The sequence below is a fragment of the Protopterus annectens genome, chromosome 4.part1 (assembly GCF_019279795.1).
Source record: "Protopterus annectens isolate FY-2018-M chromosome 4.part1, PAN1.0, whole genome shotgun sequence".
Taxonomy (NCBI): Eukaryota; Metazoa; Chordata; order Ceratodontiformes; family Protopteridae; genus Protopterus; species Protopterus annectens.
Genome location: NC_056734.1, coordinates 421,536,123 through 421,553,634, shown reverse-complemented (window position 1 = coordinate 421,553,634; position 17,512 = coordinate 421,536,123). Strand labels below are relative to the sequence as shown.

The following is a 17,512-nucleotide window of genomic DNA, read 5'->3' as shown; positions in this document are numbered from 1 at the left end:
ACTGGGTCAATTTTTTGCTGTTGCAATGAGTGCCTCATGCAACCACACTGTTTCTGTAGCCAGTTATATTATATTGCCATGTTCTATGGGGTTGATATCTTTGAGTTTTCTGAGAAATCTGGACTTTGAATAGCATAACCAACCAGATGTCTGTAAAAGTATGTAAACAAGAAAAACAATAAAACTGCATAGACAACATCTCCCAAGGGTATATCTTGGGAAAACATTTGTTTCTTTGTAGAGAGTAATTATTTAATTACATAATTTATTTTGTCATACTGGGCGGCCACAGTGGTGCAGAGGTTAACATTGCTGCCTCACAGCAAGAGGTTCTCCGGTTCGATCCTCAGCTGGGATGCCTTCTGTGCGGAGTCTGCATGTCCTCCCTGTGGTCGCGTGGGTTTCCTCCTGGTGCTCCGGTTTCCTTCCAAAGACATGTGTAGGTGGATTGGACACTCTAAATTGGCCCTAGGTGTGAGAGTGTGTGTGTGTGTGTGTGTGTGTGTGTGTGTGTGTGTGTGTGTGTGTGTGTGTGTGTGTGTGCCTTCTGTGGAAGGTTGGGCGCCGGGCTGGCAACTCAACACCGTAAAACTCCACTGTCAATCATGAGTGGACAGGTGATCCGCTGTGGCAACCCCTGACCGGGAAAAAGCCGAAAGAAGAAGAAGATTTTGTCATACTAAAAAGTAACTCTGAAACTGATGTTTTAATAATATTTAGTGGTGCCTTGACATAGTTTGAATAATAATTTTTTTTTTCATCCACTGAGTTTTTTGTGATCTTTTTAGTTGTGTACTTCTGTTTATCATTGGTTATGAACCAGATTTTAAGTTATGTCTTTGGCATTTCAGAAATGATTTGTCCTTTTACATTTTTTAGGCTCCCATAGACAATGGGTCCAAAATCAACAGCTTCGTTTTAGAATGGGATGAGGTAAGAACTGCATTGTACCTAGCATATTTAATTTAAAAAAACACGTCCAGTTTTAATGGTTGTAAATTAGCAGCTTCAAGTCACAAAATGTCATGCACGTAGAAGTTGTTCTTTTAAGCATAACCGCAAAAGTACTTCTAATAAAATGTAGATGTCTAGTGGGTTTTAAAAGACAGACTCTAAAATATCAGCCTAGTCTGGGCAGTACTGGTGGTTATTCTTAACGGCATGAATGATTAAGGCTTTGAGCTGTTAACGAGCTGCTTCCTGCACTCAGGATGCAGGTTTGATTCCTTTCATCTTTACTTGCCTACTGTGTGACTTTGAGCAAGTCATTTAACCAAATGGTCCCCTGGGTCACCCTGAAAAGGGACACTTGTGATCAGTAGGTTTACCCAGTTATCAAATGTGTAAAAAAAAAAAAAAGAATCTTATTAAAGTTGGTTATTCATTCAGTCCCAGTTAACATGAACATGTCTTATTAGTATATACAAACTGGCCATGGTCACAAACACTGTCACTGAAAGCTCATTCTGAATCTGCTGTAAGAGTGCAGTTTCAGTCTGAAAACAGTTTTTCCTGGTGTGTCACCCTTCCCCCCACTTCACAATATTAGGGGTTGTAGCACCACAGCTACTCAAATTAATACATTCGGCGTCGAGGTCACTGATGTAGATAGCGAAAGGGCAATTTCATCTCCAGTTTCAGTAAATCTGTCCTTTCCTCTGATTTAATTATTTTAGTCGACACAGCTGTTTTCAGATACACAATTTCACTGAACTCTCTTACTTTGCATTCATGTGATACTTAATTGAATTTGCAGAAATAATTTTTTAGAGGCTCCTCTACAGAATATGTAAGCATTATTGTTTAAAATATTTCACTATAACAGTTAATATTTCAGGAATGAGATATAATTGAAAACATCAGCAAGCTGAACTGGTATATTTTTCATGTAAAATAAATCAAGTTAGTCATTTTGTAAAGGTAAGACTGAGGTCAAAGAAATCCAGGTGCACATTAATAGTTTAGGGAGATAAAGTGACATGATAGATGCTCAGAGATTTAAGGAAGGGATGTCTGATATTGCATTCAGATGTGTTTGAAAAAGTGCTTTTGGATCTACATCTTCATCTTTTAACAGAGATGTTGCCTTAGAAGTAAACAACATTCGTTCATCATGTTAAGAGGGGAAAAAAAGGAAAGCTGGGTATTATTATCGGTAACCATAGGTTACAGCAAGTAACAGTTCAGCTGACTTCAGTTCCTTGATTTGTATGTTGATGTCATGCATTATACACAGCTTTTTGCCTGCATGTATGCCAACAGCATCTGAAGAAACAAACTGCAGCAGCCTTTCAAGCGCTGGTACCTCACTTAAGGTCACATGAGGCAACAGGCCCATCCATTATTTAAGCAATAACCCACTCCTGGGTGTGGTTAATGCTGGATTTACCCAAGGTTGGTGTGGTTTGGTCATGAGGGCGAAGCCCCAGTGGCCAAACAAAGACAACTGTGGGTAAATCCAGCATTACCCACACCCAGAAGTGGGTTATTGCTATAATACGATGACATTATTTAAGAAAAAAAATGCTTACTTTTCTTAAATAATGGAATTGTATAATGCCTCTGTGCTGCCCTTCCGCAGCTGTCTGGTATTCTGTGGCAGTTCTGATATACTGCGCATGCGTATGCTTACACAGTACATCAGAGCTGTGTGTGGAAGCAACGGAGAAAACAAGATCTTCGTTGCTTTTTAGAAAGTGTCTCGCTATGTTAAAGGAGTTTAACATAGTGAGACAGCTTTAAAAAAAGCAACAGAGAAAGGAAGATCTCCATTGCTTTTTTTTAAGCTGTCTTGCTATTTTAAACTCCTTTAACATAGCGAGACACTTTCTAAAAAGCAACGGAGATCTTGCATTCTCTGTTGCTGTAACAAAAAAAAAACTAATGGAAAAAGTCTGGGTGACCGGACCTTTTTCCATTATGATAAGTCTGATTTACAATGGGCACTCTGACCAATCATTGTGCACGTTTTGTAATATTAATGGGGGGGTTGTTGTATAATATCCATTAATGCATTCACATTCCTTCCACCAGCATTACTTACACTGTAATTTACTGTTGTTAGATTAACCCAAACGATATTTAGTTAAAATATCCCCACGTATCATATTTGTGAAGGAACCTAAGGACTCCAGTTGGAGTTCCTCCAATCCTTTACCTTTCTGCTCCTAAAGCATGTATATTATTCCTGGCCCTATGTCTTAAAGGATTAAGCCCTGACTGCAACCCAGAAGACTTAAGTTTGATTAGTGACTCAGGTCACTGGAAGGGAGGAGGACCAGAGAGAGGGAGGGACTGAGCAGACAATGCCAGCTTGCCCGTGCTGAGATTTGGGAGGGTTTTTTCCTTGTGTGTGCTACTGACCTTAAGGTGATTGAGATATCACAGGTAGCAGCCAATCAGTGGGTGATGCATGCTGTATGCATGCCAAGGAGGTAATTCGGATGTGGGTAAAAATCAATCCTTATGGTGCCCTCTTAGAGTAGCAGCATATGTGTGGCTCACCAGCATCTGCAGGGTGGTGGGCTTAGACCAGGGACTGGCAGCGAGGCTAGAATGACACCCACATGGACTATGACTGAGTCATATTGGCACTTGGGATTTAGTGACTGACTGCTTGCATGATCTGGCAAATTCTGGCCCCTGACAGACAACTAACTCTCACCTGCAAGTGGAATATAGGAGCCTACAGGGCTATCATCTTGGCCAGTGAAGAAACGGACTGGAGGACTATCACCTCAACTATGGAACTAATGGGTCCATTTTTTTACTCTCACTAGAAAGAGTGAGCAGATCATTCGACATGTTAGGGATCAGGAATTGAAAGGAAAGTGAGCTTGTTAGTAGCAGGCTAGTCTGCTCCCCTGCACCCTACCTCTCACCTCTAAGAGGGAAAAGGAGCCAAATCGATTTCTGCCCTAGCCAATGAATAAATTGAGTATAGAGATTTCAGTTAACCTAGGGACTCGATGGGTCTAATTAAGCATTGCACCTTTTGTTGTGGCTGAATCCAAACCAAGACCACACCTCTCACACCTCCCCAACCCTTCCCATCTTCTCCCCTTTCCCTGCCCACTTTCTGCCCATTTTTTGACATTATAAGCACTTCAGGAGGATGAAGAATGCCCTCTTTCTTGGTTTGCAGTGCTTTAGTCTTGTTTGATTTTTGAAAGAGAATACAAGAGTTTGAACAATGTTTTCTGGATTACTGGACAATTGGTTTGATTTTTGGGTTGTCCAGAAAAAAATAAATAGGTGGCAACCGTAGTCTGTCACCTCTTGCTAGATGAAATTAATGGGTGATTTGGACCTATCAGGCATTGTTCTGTGATAGAAAAGTAACTTGTATTCAGTGTGAATGACTAAAGCCTTTAGAACTGTTTCACAAATCAAAAATGAATTCCTGTTATCACTAATATCTGCCAATTTCTGCTGTTAATTCATGCAAGTCCTACATTTCCAGATTTTGAGCCCATTTTGTCACCCTGCCTTTTAGATAAAGTCAACCCTATCTTCTTAAATACTTTAAATAGCTTTGCTCATTTGAGAAAGAAAAAGAGTTAAAATTAGTCATGCTGTTTGCTCATCACGCTTAAGAGAGATGAAGCTTGCAAAGAATGGCAAAAGCATAAAACTTCCCAAAACTCACCGTGCTTCAGAGAACAACATAACCTTACCAAAAAACAAGTCAGTACTGACAAAAAGCTTTACTGTATCAATCTACAGAATACACACCCTATAAAGTCTACTGCTGATAGTTTCCACAGTCCTGCACTACTCAAGGAGCAACTAGTTTGCATGTTAACCAGCACTGCCGCATTTAGTTAGTGCTAGATTACATTATTACAACATTCACAACTGTTGATGCTCAAAAAGCAACTGGTTGTGCACTGGTAGCATCACTTCAGTGGTTAGCTGTAGATTACACTGCATAAGCACCCATACCTCGTCCTGTTGCAAACACACTCATTCTATTCCCTTATAAAATGCATATTAAAGACCTACAGCCATGGATAGGCACTTTCATACTTGGTGGGCATGGGCATCCTGAGGCAATGTAGCAATTGCCTCATGTTCACTGACAACCACTTAATTCCAAATCAAATGAATACAGTATGTGAGGGATGTAGTTACACGGTGTCAGTGGAGCAAGACTCTCACATACAAGCACAAAAAATGCCAAACAGTGCCATACTGGTTGTTAGTGACACACACACACACACACGCATACACACACACACACACACACACACACACACACACACACACACACACACACACACACACACACACACACACACACACACACACCACTCACTACTCTTACTAAGGACCAGATACATAGTCCTCTTAAGTGGAGGTGCTGACATGTAACTTACCTAAACCTCAAGGGCCTCACAGCTGTGGTCCTCAGAAACTCCTCATGCACATAAACAACTCCCAGTGCAACACACAAAACTACATGTCATAATGTCTCATCTACCAAGCCTGTAAGGCATAGCACCACACAACCCAATATTTTAGACATAGGAGACGCCATTGTGGGACACACCAATGTCCCCTCTCACTAGACTGGATAAGGAGAAGGTTACAGTTAGTTGTCTGTCAGGGGCCAGGATTTGCCAGATCATACAAGCAGTCAGGTCACTAAATCCCAAGTGCCAGTATGGCTCAGTCGTAGTCCATGAGGGTGTAAATGACCTGAGATGTACCTCCCTGGACTACATGAATAGAGACATGATTGCACTCTTACAATATCTGTCATGGGTGGGTATGAGCCTAGCATTGAGCAGTATTCTACCGTTTTCAAGGATGATACCACAATACCAACAGAAAATGATTGACTTTAATAATTGGTTCAGCTGCTGGTGTTATTCCAAAGGGGTCCAATATTTATCAGCCTGAGAGAACATGATTAATGATTGCTTTGCCAGGGATGGTCTTCACCTGTTGTCAATAGACTTTCGGATATTGGACAAAACATTATTCATCCCATGTAGTTTAAGCATTAATAAGCTAAAGGTTAAGAGTTTAAATGAGAAAATGCACTCCCTGGATGCACTCCTTACCCAGGAGAATGCTGACATCTGTGCAGCTACTGACGCATGGATCAAAGCCACAGAAAGCACCCCAACAGTACAAGCCTATAATGTCTGTCACATGTTCCAACCACCCACTTCACATGAAAGGACAAAAAGAGGAGGTGTAGCTATCTACATAAAGGATAAGCCCACCTCAAGACTGGTCAAACAATATGGCATGCTTGAGCTACTCCATGTCCAACTAACCATAGGAAAAATCCCTTACCACATTCTTGCTAGCTACAGTTCCCCCACCATGAGCGAGAAAAACTATACGTCATAGCTGAATTTACTAGACTCAGTACCATTCAGCCAAATACCATACCCATGGGTGATTTCAACTACCCTTCCATTAACTGGGAAGCATACCCAGTTTACCCCGCAAGAAATACCCTCCATCATTCCTTTACAAGTCATCACAAAAAAACAGGTCTCCACTATGCTCTCCAAAGCTAAAAAAAACACATCTTTCATCGGTCACGACAGTATCCCAGGAGCAGTATTAGAGGTTCCTTACAAAAAAAAAATACAGAGTGCAAACAGCATGTACTGTGTGGATCGACTAAAAGCTATATCCCTTTACTCTGTTTCCAATAGAATATTATGGGGTCATCTATGCCTAACCTACAGGCACTCTTAAATCCAGCCCTGATGGAACTGTTACACATTTGCAAGAAAAACTGCACAAGGGTCAACCAATCTATGAATCTAAACCTAGTCTGTGACACAAACAAAACATGCTGGAGAGACAGATATGTATCTCAAAGATTACCCTTTCTCTGGAATAGGCTTCCTATTCACATAAAACACAGCCCTTCCTTGACCCACTTCAAACACAGTTTGGATCAATGGATGGGGAATTGTAAATTTCCTCCAGGGGTGGCACCCATGTTCCTTATGGACAGAGGCAGCCTGTGAAATATTCAAGGGCATAGGCATAAACCTAAGCCATCCTCTTGCCTTTTGGGATTGAAAATGTGACAAAATCTGGGTAATAATAGTTAGGCTTGTAAGAGCTCTTGAGCTGTTAGCCTAATATTCTCCAGTGAACCTATGAACACAGGCTTAACCCCTAAAAAGGTTGGTCTTCCATTAATGGAATAATTCATCCTGGGACAAATAACAGCCCTGAATCTTCCACCAATAATACCACTGCAGATACTGCTGCACAATCTAATTCTTGTTTAATAGGTAATGTAGCTGCACTCACTAAAAACTACAGCCTACTATCCTGTCTCCCCCCCTCTCCCCCACAAATTTCACTACACCTGTTGCCACTTCTTAGATAAGACAGCTTCTGAGTAAAATCAAAGCCTGCTCAGCCTCTGCTGATAGCCTTCCTACAGATTTCCTTAAGCTTTCAGCCAATGCCATTGCTTATCCAGTTTCCATATAGATAAATGTGTCCATGGACGCAGCATGTTTTCCTTCCATTTGGAAACATTTTTTTTTGTCATCCCTCTCCATAAAGGAGATAACTCCATTCAAATATCTATCTACCAATCAATTGCTATACTGTCTGCTCTCCAGAATTCTAGAAAATATGTTCAGAAACAGTTACTCCTATAAATCTTACAAGAAAAGATTTCAACCAATAAACAGCAAAGATTTAGACCAGCACAAAGCACAAATACCACCTTCATACCTTCTCTGACACCATTAATAAAGCCAGAGATGAAAGCAAATTTGTTTCTTCTCTTTTCATCAGCTTCTCAAAATCATTTAACAGTCTCTCACAATAACCTTCCGTTACATTTATCCTCTATAGGTTCATCTGACACTACTCTGCAATGTTCTGCAGGTTACCAGTCTAATAGGTTTCAGTCTATGAAATAACATTCTGATTTCTTTCCTTACCTACTTGTTAGTACCAGTGTTGCCCACACCTCCATCCTTGGTACCCTCCTTTTCAACCTCTTTATTAATAATCTTATATGCATTTTCTAAATAAGTTACCCTTGTACAGTATGCAGATTATTCTTTCCTCATCTGTTGCTATGACAGTTTTAACCATCTTCAAATTATAACTCGAGGCTTTTAACTCTATAGAGAGTTTGCTTAAGAACAGTCAGCATTTATTGAATCCCCAAAAACTAAGCATTTACTATTTTTTCCAAAGCCTTTTACCCATGTAGTAGATAATTTTACAATTTATTTTCTCTAAACAACACCAAAGTTGAAGTTGTCTAACACAATAAACTTCTTGGAGTGATAATGGACGATAACTTTAAATCTGACTATCACATCACTGATAAAGCTTGGTATATTTTTACAGAGCTAGGAAATTCTTTACTCATTCCACGAAAGTAACTGTAGATATCACTTGTCTACTACCCACACTATATGGTTCCTCAGTTCTGACTAATATTCATTCCTCCATTACACATAAGCTTAAACAATGTTACAGTAAAGTGGCTAGATTTGCATCAAATAAACCTCATGGAACCCATCACTGCTCAGCTCTAAAAATCCTAAACTGGATAGAACTTTTGCACTATCTGTTGCCCTCATCTCACAAAATATTATATGATCCCTCCTCTTGCTCTGCTGTTAGCACAATCATTTAACAATATCTGCCTTACCAAAACCTACAGTCCTCTGACGAACAACTCCTAGGCATTCATAAACCTCAAAGATCATGTGGTCTCAGACTGTATGCCAGCTGTGTAACTAAAACCTGGAACAGACTGCACTCGTCTGTTAGGTCTACACCTAATCTTTAAAGTTACAAATCTTTACTAACGGAATTTCTCTTTACTCCCATCTTTGTTCTTCCTCTTCACCAATCTAAACCACTAAAACGTAATTACTTGTCTCCTTTCTAATATATCTACTCTCATAACACACTTCCTTTTTCTACTTGTGAAGTGTATCATTAGAACTACCTCCATTATACATCATGCAGCAGCCGCTGCAGGACTACAAGATTCAGTGACAGTTTCCACCCTACACTGATTAGACTTATGAACTCAGGCAGTAGCCTCAGAGGTCAGGACACATAATAAATCCATTCTTATTTATTTATGCAATATATACTTACATATATTCCAAGTACTTAGAATATTTATTTTATATTCATGCAATGAAAAATACTTTTTTTCAAATATATTCCAAGGGGACTTTGAAGTTCTGCCAAATATTGTATTTTTAGTTACTTTCTTCCATTTTTTTTGTTTAGCCTATAATGTCTGTCACATGTTCCAACCACCCACTTCACATGAAAGGACAAAAAGAGGAGGTGTAGCTATCTACATAAAGGATAAGCCCACCTCAAGACTGGTCAAACAATATGGCATGCTTGAGCTACTCCATGTCCAACTAACCATAGGAAAAATCCCTTACCACATTCTTGCTAGCTACAGTTCCCCCACCATGAGCGAGAAAAACTATACGTCATAGCTGAATTTACTAGACTCAGTACCATTCAGCCAAATACCATACCCATGGGTGATTTCAACTACCCTTCCATTAACTGGGAAGCATACCCAGTTTACCCCGCAAGAAATACCCTCCATCATTCCTTTACAAGTCATCACAAAAAAACAGGTCACCACTATGCTCTCCAAAGCTAAAAAAAACACATCTTTCATCGGTCACGACAGTATCCCAGGAGCAGTATTTGAGGTTCCTTACAAAAAAAAAATACAGAGTGCAAACAACATGTACTGTGTGGATCGACTAAAAGCTATATCCCTTTACTCTGTCTCCAATAGAATATTATGGGGTCATCTATGCCTAACCTACAGGCACTCTTAAATCCAGCCCTGATGGAACTGTTACACATTTGCAAGAAAAACTGCACAAGGGTCAACCAATCTATGAATCTAAACCTAGTCTGTGACACAAACAAAACATGCTGGAGAGACAGATATGTATCTCAAAGATTACCCTTTCTCTGGAATAGGCTTCCTATTCACATAAAACACAGCCCTTCCTTGACCCACTTCAAACACAGTTTGGATCAATGGATGGGGAATTGTAAATTTCCTCCAGGGGTGGCACCCATGTTCCTTATGGACAGAGGCAGCCTGTGAAATATTCAAGGGCATAGGCATAAACCTAAGCCATCCTCTTGCCTTTCGGGATTGAAAATGTGACAAAATCTGGGTAATAATAGTTAGGCTTGTAAGAGCTCTTGAGCTGTTAGCCTAATATTCTCCAGTGAACCTATGAACACAGGCTTAACCCCTAAAAAGGTTGGTCTTCCATTAATGGAATAATTCATCCTGGGACAAATAACAGCCCTGAATCTTCCACCAATAATACCACTGCAGATACTGCTGCACAATCTAATTCTTGTTTAATAGGTAATGTAGCTGCACTCACTAAAAACTACAGCCTACTATCCTGTCTCCCCCCCTCTCCCCCACAAATTTCACTACACCTGTTGCCACTTCTTAGATAAGACAGCTTCTGAGTAAAATCAAAGCCTGCTCAGCCTCTGCTGATAGCCTTCCTACAGATTTCCTTAAGCTTTCAGCCAATGCCATTGCTTATCCAGTTTCCATATAGATAAATGTGTCCATGGACGCAGCATGTTTTCCTTCCATTTGGAAACATTTTTTTTTGTCATCCCTCTCCATAAAGGAGATAACTCCATTCAAATATCTATCTACCAATCAATTGCTATACTGTCTGCTCTCCAGAATTCTAGAAAATATGTTCAGAAACAGTTACTCCTATAAATCTTACAAGAAAAGATTTCAACCAATAAACAGCAAAGATTTAGACCAGCACAAAGCACAAATACCACCTTCATACCTTCTCTGACACCATTAATAAAGCCAGAGATGAAAGCAAATTTGTTTCTTCTCTTTTCCTCAGCTTCTCAAAATCATTTAACAGTCTCTCACAATAACCTTCCGTTACATTTATCCTCTATAGGTTCATCTGACACTACTCTGCAATGTTCTGCAGGTTACCAGTCTAATAGGTTTCAGTCTATGAAATAACATTCTGATTTCTTTCCTTACCTACTTGTTAGTACCAGTGTTGCCCACACCTCCATCCTTGGTACCCTCCTTTTCAACCTCTTTATTAATAATCTTATATACATTTTCTAAATAAGTTACCCTTGTACAGTATGCAGATTATTCTTTCCTCATCTGTTGCTATGACAGTTTTAACCATCTTCAAATTATAACTCGAGGCTTTTAACTCTATAGAGAGTTTGCTTAAGAACAGTCAGCATTTATTGAATCCCCCCAAAAACTAAGCATTTACTATTTTTTCCAAAGCCTTTTACCCATGTAGTAGATAATTTTACAATTTATTTTCTCTAAACAACTCCAAAGTTGAAGTTGTCTAACACAATAAACTTCTTGGAGTGATAATGGACGATAACTTTAAATCTGACTATCACATCACTGATAAAGCTTGGTATATTTTTACAGAGCTAGGAAATTCTTTACTCATTCCACGAAAGTAACTGTAGATATCACTTGTCTACTACGCACACTATATGGTTCCTCAGTTCTGACTAATATTCATTCCTCCATTACACATAAGCTTAAACAATGTTACAGTAAAGTGGCTAGATTTGCATCAAATAAACCTCATGGAACCCATCACTGCTCAGCTCTAAAAATCCTAAACTGGATAGAACTTTTGCACTATCTGTTGCCCTCATCTCACAAAATATTATATGATCCCTCCTCTTGCTCTGCTGTTAGCACAATCATTTAACAATATCTGCCTTACCAAAACCTACAGTCCTCTGACGAACAACTCCTAGGCATTCATAAACCTCAAAGATCATGTGGTCTCAGACTGTATGCCAGCTGTGTAACTAAAACCTGGAACAGACTGCACTCGTCTGTTAGGTCTACACCTAATCTTTAAAGTTACAAATCTTTACTAACGGAATTTCTCTTTACTCCCATCTTTGTTCTTCCTCTTCACCAATCTAAACCACTAAAACGTAATTACTTGTCTCCTTTCTAATATATCTACTCTCATAACACACTTCCTTTTTCTACTTGTGAAGTGTATCATTAGAACTACCTCCATTATACATCATGCAGCAGCCGCTGCAGGACTACAAGATTCAGTGACAGTTTCCACCCTACACTGATTAGACTTATGAACTCGGGCAGTAGCCTCAGAGGTCAGGACACATAATAAATCCATTCTTATTTATTTATGCAATATATACTTACATATATTCCAAGTACTTACAATATTTATTTATTATATCCATAGTCAGCATTATTTAACTCACTCAAGTGCAGTATTAGACAAATAACTTAGGCATTTCAAAAGTTGTTTTGTTTTACTTTAAATAGGGTAGTTAATTTAACTCAGGGGAGGGTATTTTTTTCATGTATGAGTACTGGCAAATGTCTCTGCTCTTTCTTGAGTGTGTTAGGAGTAGTATTGTATTTCTTAGTTACGTTTATCTCTTCACTTGTATGTGTTGTTTCACTTTCTTTTGTAATATCAAGAATTCAGTTGATGCACAAAATTTCGTTTAGACTACACGTGTGTAGTTCTAAATGACAATAAAGTTTACTTTGACTTTGATTATTATTATATTACCTAACCTAATGTTTGTATATTTGCATGAGTTGCACAGTTTTTTATGTCTGGTATAATACGCTTATTTATCATTGTAATTTTTTATTTATTCCGATTATCATATCAGTTCATCTCTATGACTTGTGTATATAATTCGTAGAGCTTTTCTCCCTGGGCCTCCACCTTAAATGTACACTTGTGTCAAGTTGAACCTTCTCAGTTAACAGATATGTTGGGAAATGGGGAGTTTACATTTGTAAATGATGCTCAAACAAAATGGGAGTTTCCTCTCACCTTTGGATAGAAATGCTTATTATTTTAATGCATTCCCTTAATAAAAAAATAAAAGACATGACACTACATAGTCTCATTATTTGCATAAATAGATGGTTACATCTTTAAAATAAGTAAACATTTTGTTTGTTCATAATATGTGGCATCACTGATCCCAAATGGTGTGATGCTACCATATTATTCTGTTGAAGGAATATACGTTTTATTTTTGGGACCCTCTACCTTGATGACTCCATACTTGTTATAGGCACAGCCTCCCTGTCAGCATCCACCTAGTGATAAAGAGATGAGAGTTTGGCTTAGGTAACCTAGGCCTAGAACAGTAATAGGAGGAGAAGAGTGTATCAGTGATGGGACTGCATAGGCAAATGGCAGCATCCAGAGACACCGAACCTTTCTATTCATTTATCCTTCTTGGCTATAATCAGACTAACCTGTCCATCCCTGTCTGCCCTCAGTTTGTTGTTGGCTGCCTCCATTATTGCAGGCTTGCATGAAACCTAGCCCTAGTAATGCTATTTAATTTCCCCTGCCCGGTTTGTCCCACCACTGTGCTATGTGTGTGCTTTGTAATTTAAAGAATTCTGTGTCAGTGATGTAGTATACAGTGGCTAGGTTTACAACTTATACTGTACATCCTTAACCATGTCTGCCATTCCCTAATTTCTGTATCCCATTCTTTTACCTTTTTCAAGATTGCAGTATAGTAGAACTTGTTTCAGCAATGCTGCAAGCCTGCCTCCATAAATTCCACCTGGATCCATAACCAGACAGCAGCACTATGTGTGATAACTTCATTACTGTTTTGTGCTAAAAAGTCTTTGGGAAGCAGAACCTTTTCCTTAGCACAATAGAAAATGTGAAATAAGTTTCCTTAGCAGAAACAGCAGTAAAGGTTTTGTAAAACACGAAACAGGGCACAATGAAATATTCCACTCAAAAACACAGTACTTGATTATAGTATTTTTGTCCTTGACATAGAAAATGTGAAATAAGTTTCCTTAGCAGAAACAGCAGTAAAGGTTTTGTAAAACACGAAACAGGGCACAATGAAATATTCCACTCAAAAACACAGTACTTGATTATAGTATTTTTTGTCCTTGACATAGAAAATGTGAAATAAGTTTCCTTAGCAGAAACAGCAGTAAAGGTTTTGTAAAACACGAAACAGGGCACAATGAAATATTCCACTCAAAAACACAGTACTTGATTATAGTATTTTTTGTCCTTGACATACATTTTATATCATTACATATGTATTTAGCTGATGTTCTTCTTCATTTGTTGACCTTTTTTTGACCGATTGCTGTGTTATAGCCTACATTAGCTTGGCAATATCTCATAAAAGCGTTTTGTGATAACTCATTCCCACTGCTTGACACACTCAAGTATATAAAGAATGCATAAACATTTTGTAATCTTTCAGGGGATCCCCTTCAGATTATTGAAGTTGCGAAACATCATATGGCCAAGGGTGGGTTTGAAACTTCGAACATAAAATTAAAAAAAAAAAAATCAACACAAAAAAATGTGTTTTACATTTTTCAGGGAGGCAAGCCCCCTGCACCTCACACACCTCCTGGTGATTAAATATACCAACTCCAAGATTGTGCTATAGTGAGGAAAATGGTAAATTCCCCATTCCGCTCTGTACGACAATCTCCGTTCAGAATGTTCGAAGTTTCAAAACTTCGATCATATCGCCCTCGGCCATATTATTTTTGAAGTTTTGGAACTTAAATCAGCTGAAAGGGACCTCTTTCAGGCTATTGTTCCTGCAGTTCACTTCTTGGCTATAATTAATAAAAGGTCCAGAATAATGAGTGATGTGGCTTCCTGAGCAAACAGAAAGAGTTGTCTTTTGCTGCTTTGTATCCACCTTCTTTTTTTTTTTTTTTTGAATCTGTCCTTGGTCATGGAAAAAAATTCTACATTAGTTGAGGGTATACAGTGGCTCCTTCTTCAGAATCTTATGTTTTAGTTAGAACCGTCATGGTGTCTCTCTGTAAGAAATGCATTCCACTCCAGACATTACACAAATGAGGACCAAGTCACTAAAGTAGAATGAGATTACTGGAATGGCACTATTTGCTTCTTTTGGCGTATAAAATCTAGGATTATAATATATAGCCTTACAAGTTGACTGGAATGTAGTACAGTGCACAAGACTTTAGCTTGTACTAAGAATTATGCATATTGCACAGGTTTAGTACAGTGCACAAGGCTTTAGCTTATACTAAGAGTTGTGCATATTGCACAGCCACCCCCAAAAATGGATTTCCAACCAATATATGGGACATGTCACCAACATGTTCATCTACAACAAAAGCCAGTGTATCTTGGCTAAGCTTACATGGAATGACATTACAGGCAGACTATACTAGAGTGCTTTTAGATAAGTTTGTCAGAGTTTGGAATGAAGTAGGAATTTTGTATTTCTCCCACTCACGTTCATGAGTGCAGACATGTGCCAAAGACACACACACACACACACACACACACACACACACACACACACACACACACACACACACACACTCATGTGGCCTATATATGCAAAACTTTTCTTTTTACCTTTCTGGCTGTCATCAAGTGACCATCAACTCACCTGTTTAAACACCCAGTTGGCCAATTTGTTGTCTTCAGGTGCAGGTCAGTTGTCCAGGGAGAGACCATCATGCTACAGGTGGCACATATTAATCCTTGCTCCCTCTATGGTGGATCCAGGCTTGCATTTGCTGGCTATTGGCTTTGAGGTGAAAAACCTGTCTTTGTGTTGATGTGCCTTTCTTGAGTCCTTACATAATGGGCATGCAGCGTGAAACCCGCAGCTATGCCCTGCCTGTGCAATAGCTGACTGTCTCTTAGCATCCCCACCCTTTTGCTGCTTGGTACATAGACTGCTGTGCTTACTTATAACACCAGTGATGTGGTGACTGCACATCTCCTCAGCACATGTCCTACAACCCTTCACGCAGGGTGAGACAAATGCACATTACCCCTTTATTCCTCTCCTTCATGTCATTGGCTCCTCCATTGTTGGAGTTGCCAGTCAAATCCCAGTTGTCTAGGTAGCAGTTAGGCCCTTATCTCTCTCTGCTATAGGGCCGGCACCTATATAGACAAGTTCCTATAATGCTGTGCTACATAGCTGTACTTTTCAAAAACTATTTTTATATACCCTATATTCAACTCTTGCAAGTTCACAGATTTGTGATGAGAAGATGTGATTAGTACATAGTGGAAGTTTAGCAGTAAAGAAGAATTCTAGAAGCAGTAGTTTTTGAGAAAGTTTAAACTGCAGAAAGAACAGAATAGCTCTGTAATATAAAAGCAGCAATACAAGTAACTCTGCAATGGCCTTTTACATGTTTGGAATATATGTTTCCAATTTCATCCTAATTTGATTAGTGGAATTAAAAAGTGCAAAGGTTTTGCATCTTGTAAAGGTGAATAAAAAAAACTGACAAGTGAAGTGGCACCTGGTAAATGTACCATATGTCGTAATTGTTACATGGAAACTTCCATTTTTCCAGTCTCCATACCTGTCAGAATGGTGATGTGACAGCTATCAAAGTATGTTATCAGACTGATGTTCTGACAGCTGTGCAGATCAATTAGTACAGTGACGTTCCCCCCCATTATCACCCACAGGTTTAATGGCTTCTTAAACCATGCATATATTAATACATATGAAAAATAAGGCCTTGACTGACTCACTCTCATCTGTCATTGATAGAATTGCTTGCACTGCTGACTGGCACACTGACAGGATTTACTGGACATTGTTAAAAATGTGATGTACCTATGTCATCCATATTGCTACAGTGGCTTTGAAATGTCTTTTAAATAAAAAGTAGCACTGTCTTTCTCCCAATATTGCATCTGGTTACTCTGTCTGTATACCAAAAATATGTGGTGAATTAATTTTAGCAATAATCAATACCTAGTTATATAAGTACAAGTTCTTGTTAGAAGAAGGCAGGTGTAGGTAGGGAGGCCACCATTTTTCCTTCTCTATTCTTTTCTCTAGAGAGCTGAAAGAAATGGGACAATTTTATAACGAGGAATCTACATATAGCTTGTTTATACTGACTGTTGCATTTGGCAGTGATGACAGATATTTTCTGTACATGACTCATGAATCCTTAAGTATACAAGAAAATTAGTTTAATGATGGCAGTGGAATGTGACATGAATCTGGGAATTTAGTGATGGCATGATGTTATGTGTGCAAAATTCACATGAAAGAAGGCAGACATGATGAACCTTTTGACCCCCATATTCCATGCAGTATAGTTATATTTATCGTAACATTCAGATCCCAAACTGCTGTGTTTATCTTTCTGTTAATGACAGACTTTATGAAAATTATCCAACTTATTGCACAAATATTTTGCTGTTTTGGTATCTTACCCATCAATTTACAGATGTAAACAGAGCAATCCATCATCATGATTTTTTCCAGATTAGAAATGTATGCAACCATATTAAATGCAGTGGCATTTTCAAAGTAAATAGCTGATGGGGATGCAAGGTGTTCGAGTGCACCGCTGTAAACACAGTATACATTATAAATATCATGGATTCATGGTTGTTCATACAGTGACTTAAACATCATA

The 17,512-nt window shown here is 38.8% G+C and overlaps 1 protein-coding gene across 1 annotated transcript in view; it reads left to right on the top strand.

Moving 5' to 3' along the window:
* Positions 1 to 17,512, top strand: part of FNDC3B (fibronectin type III domain containing 3B) — a 2,611,550-nt gene that overhangs the window by 1,716,776 nt on the left and 877,262 nt on the right. The window contains exon 13 of the mRNA XM_044070236.1: positions 880 to 933. Within this exon, the coding sequence (XP_043926171.1) occupies positions 880 to 933 (54 nt within the window). The remainder of the gene's footprint in view (positions 1 to 879; positions 934 to 17,512) is intronic.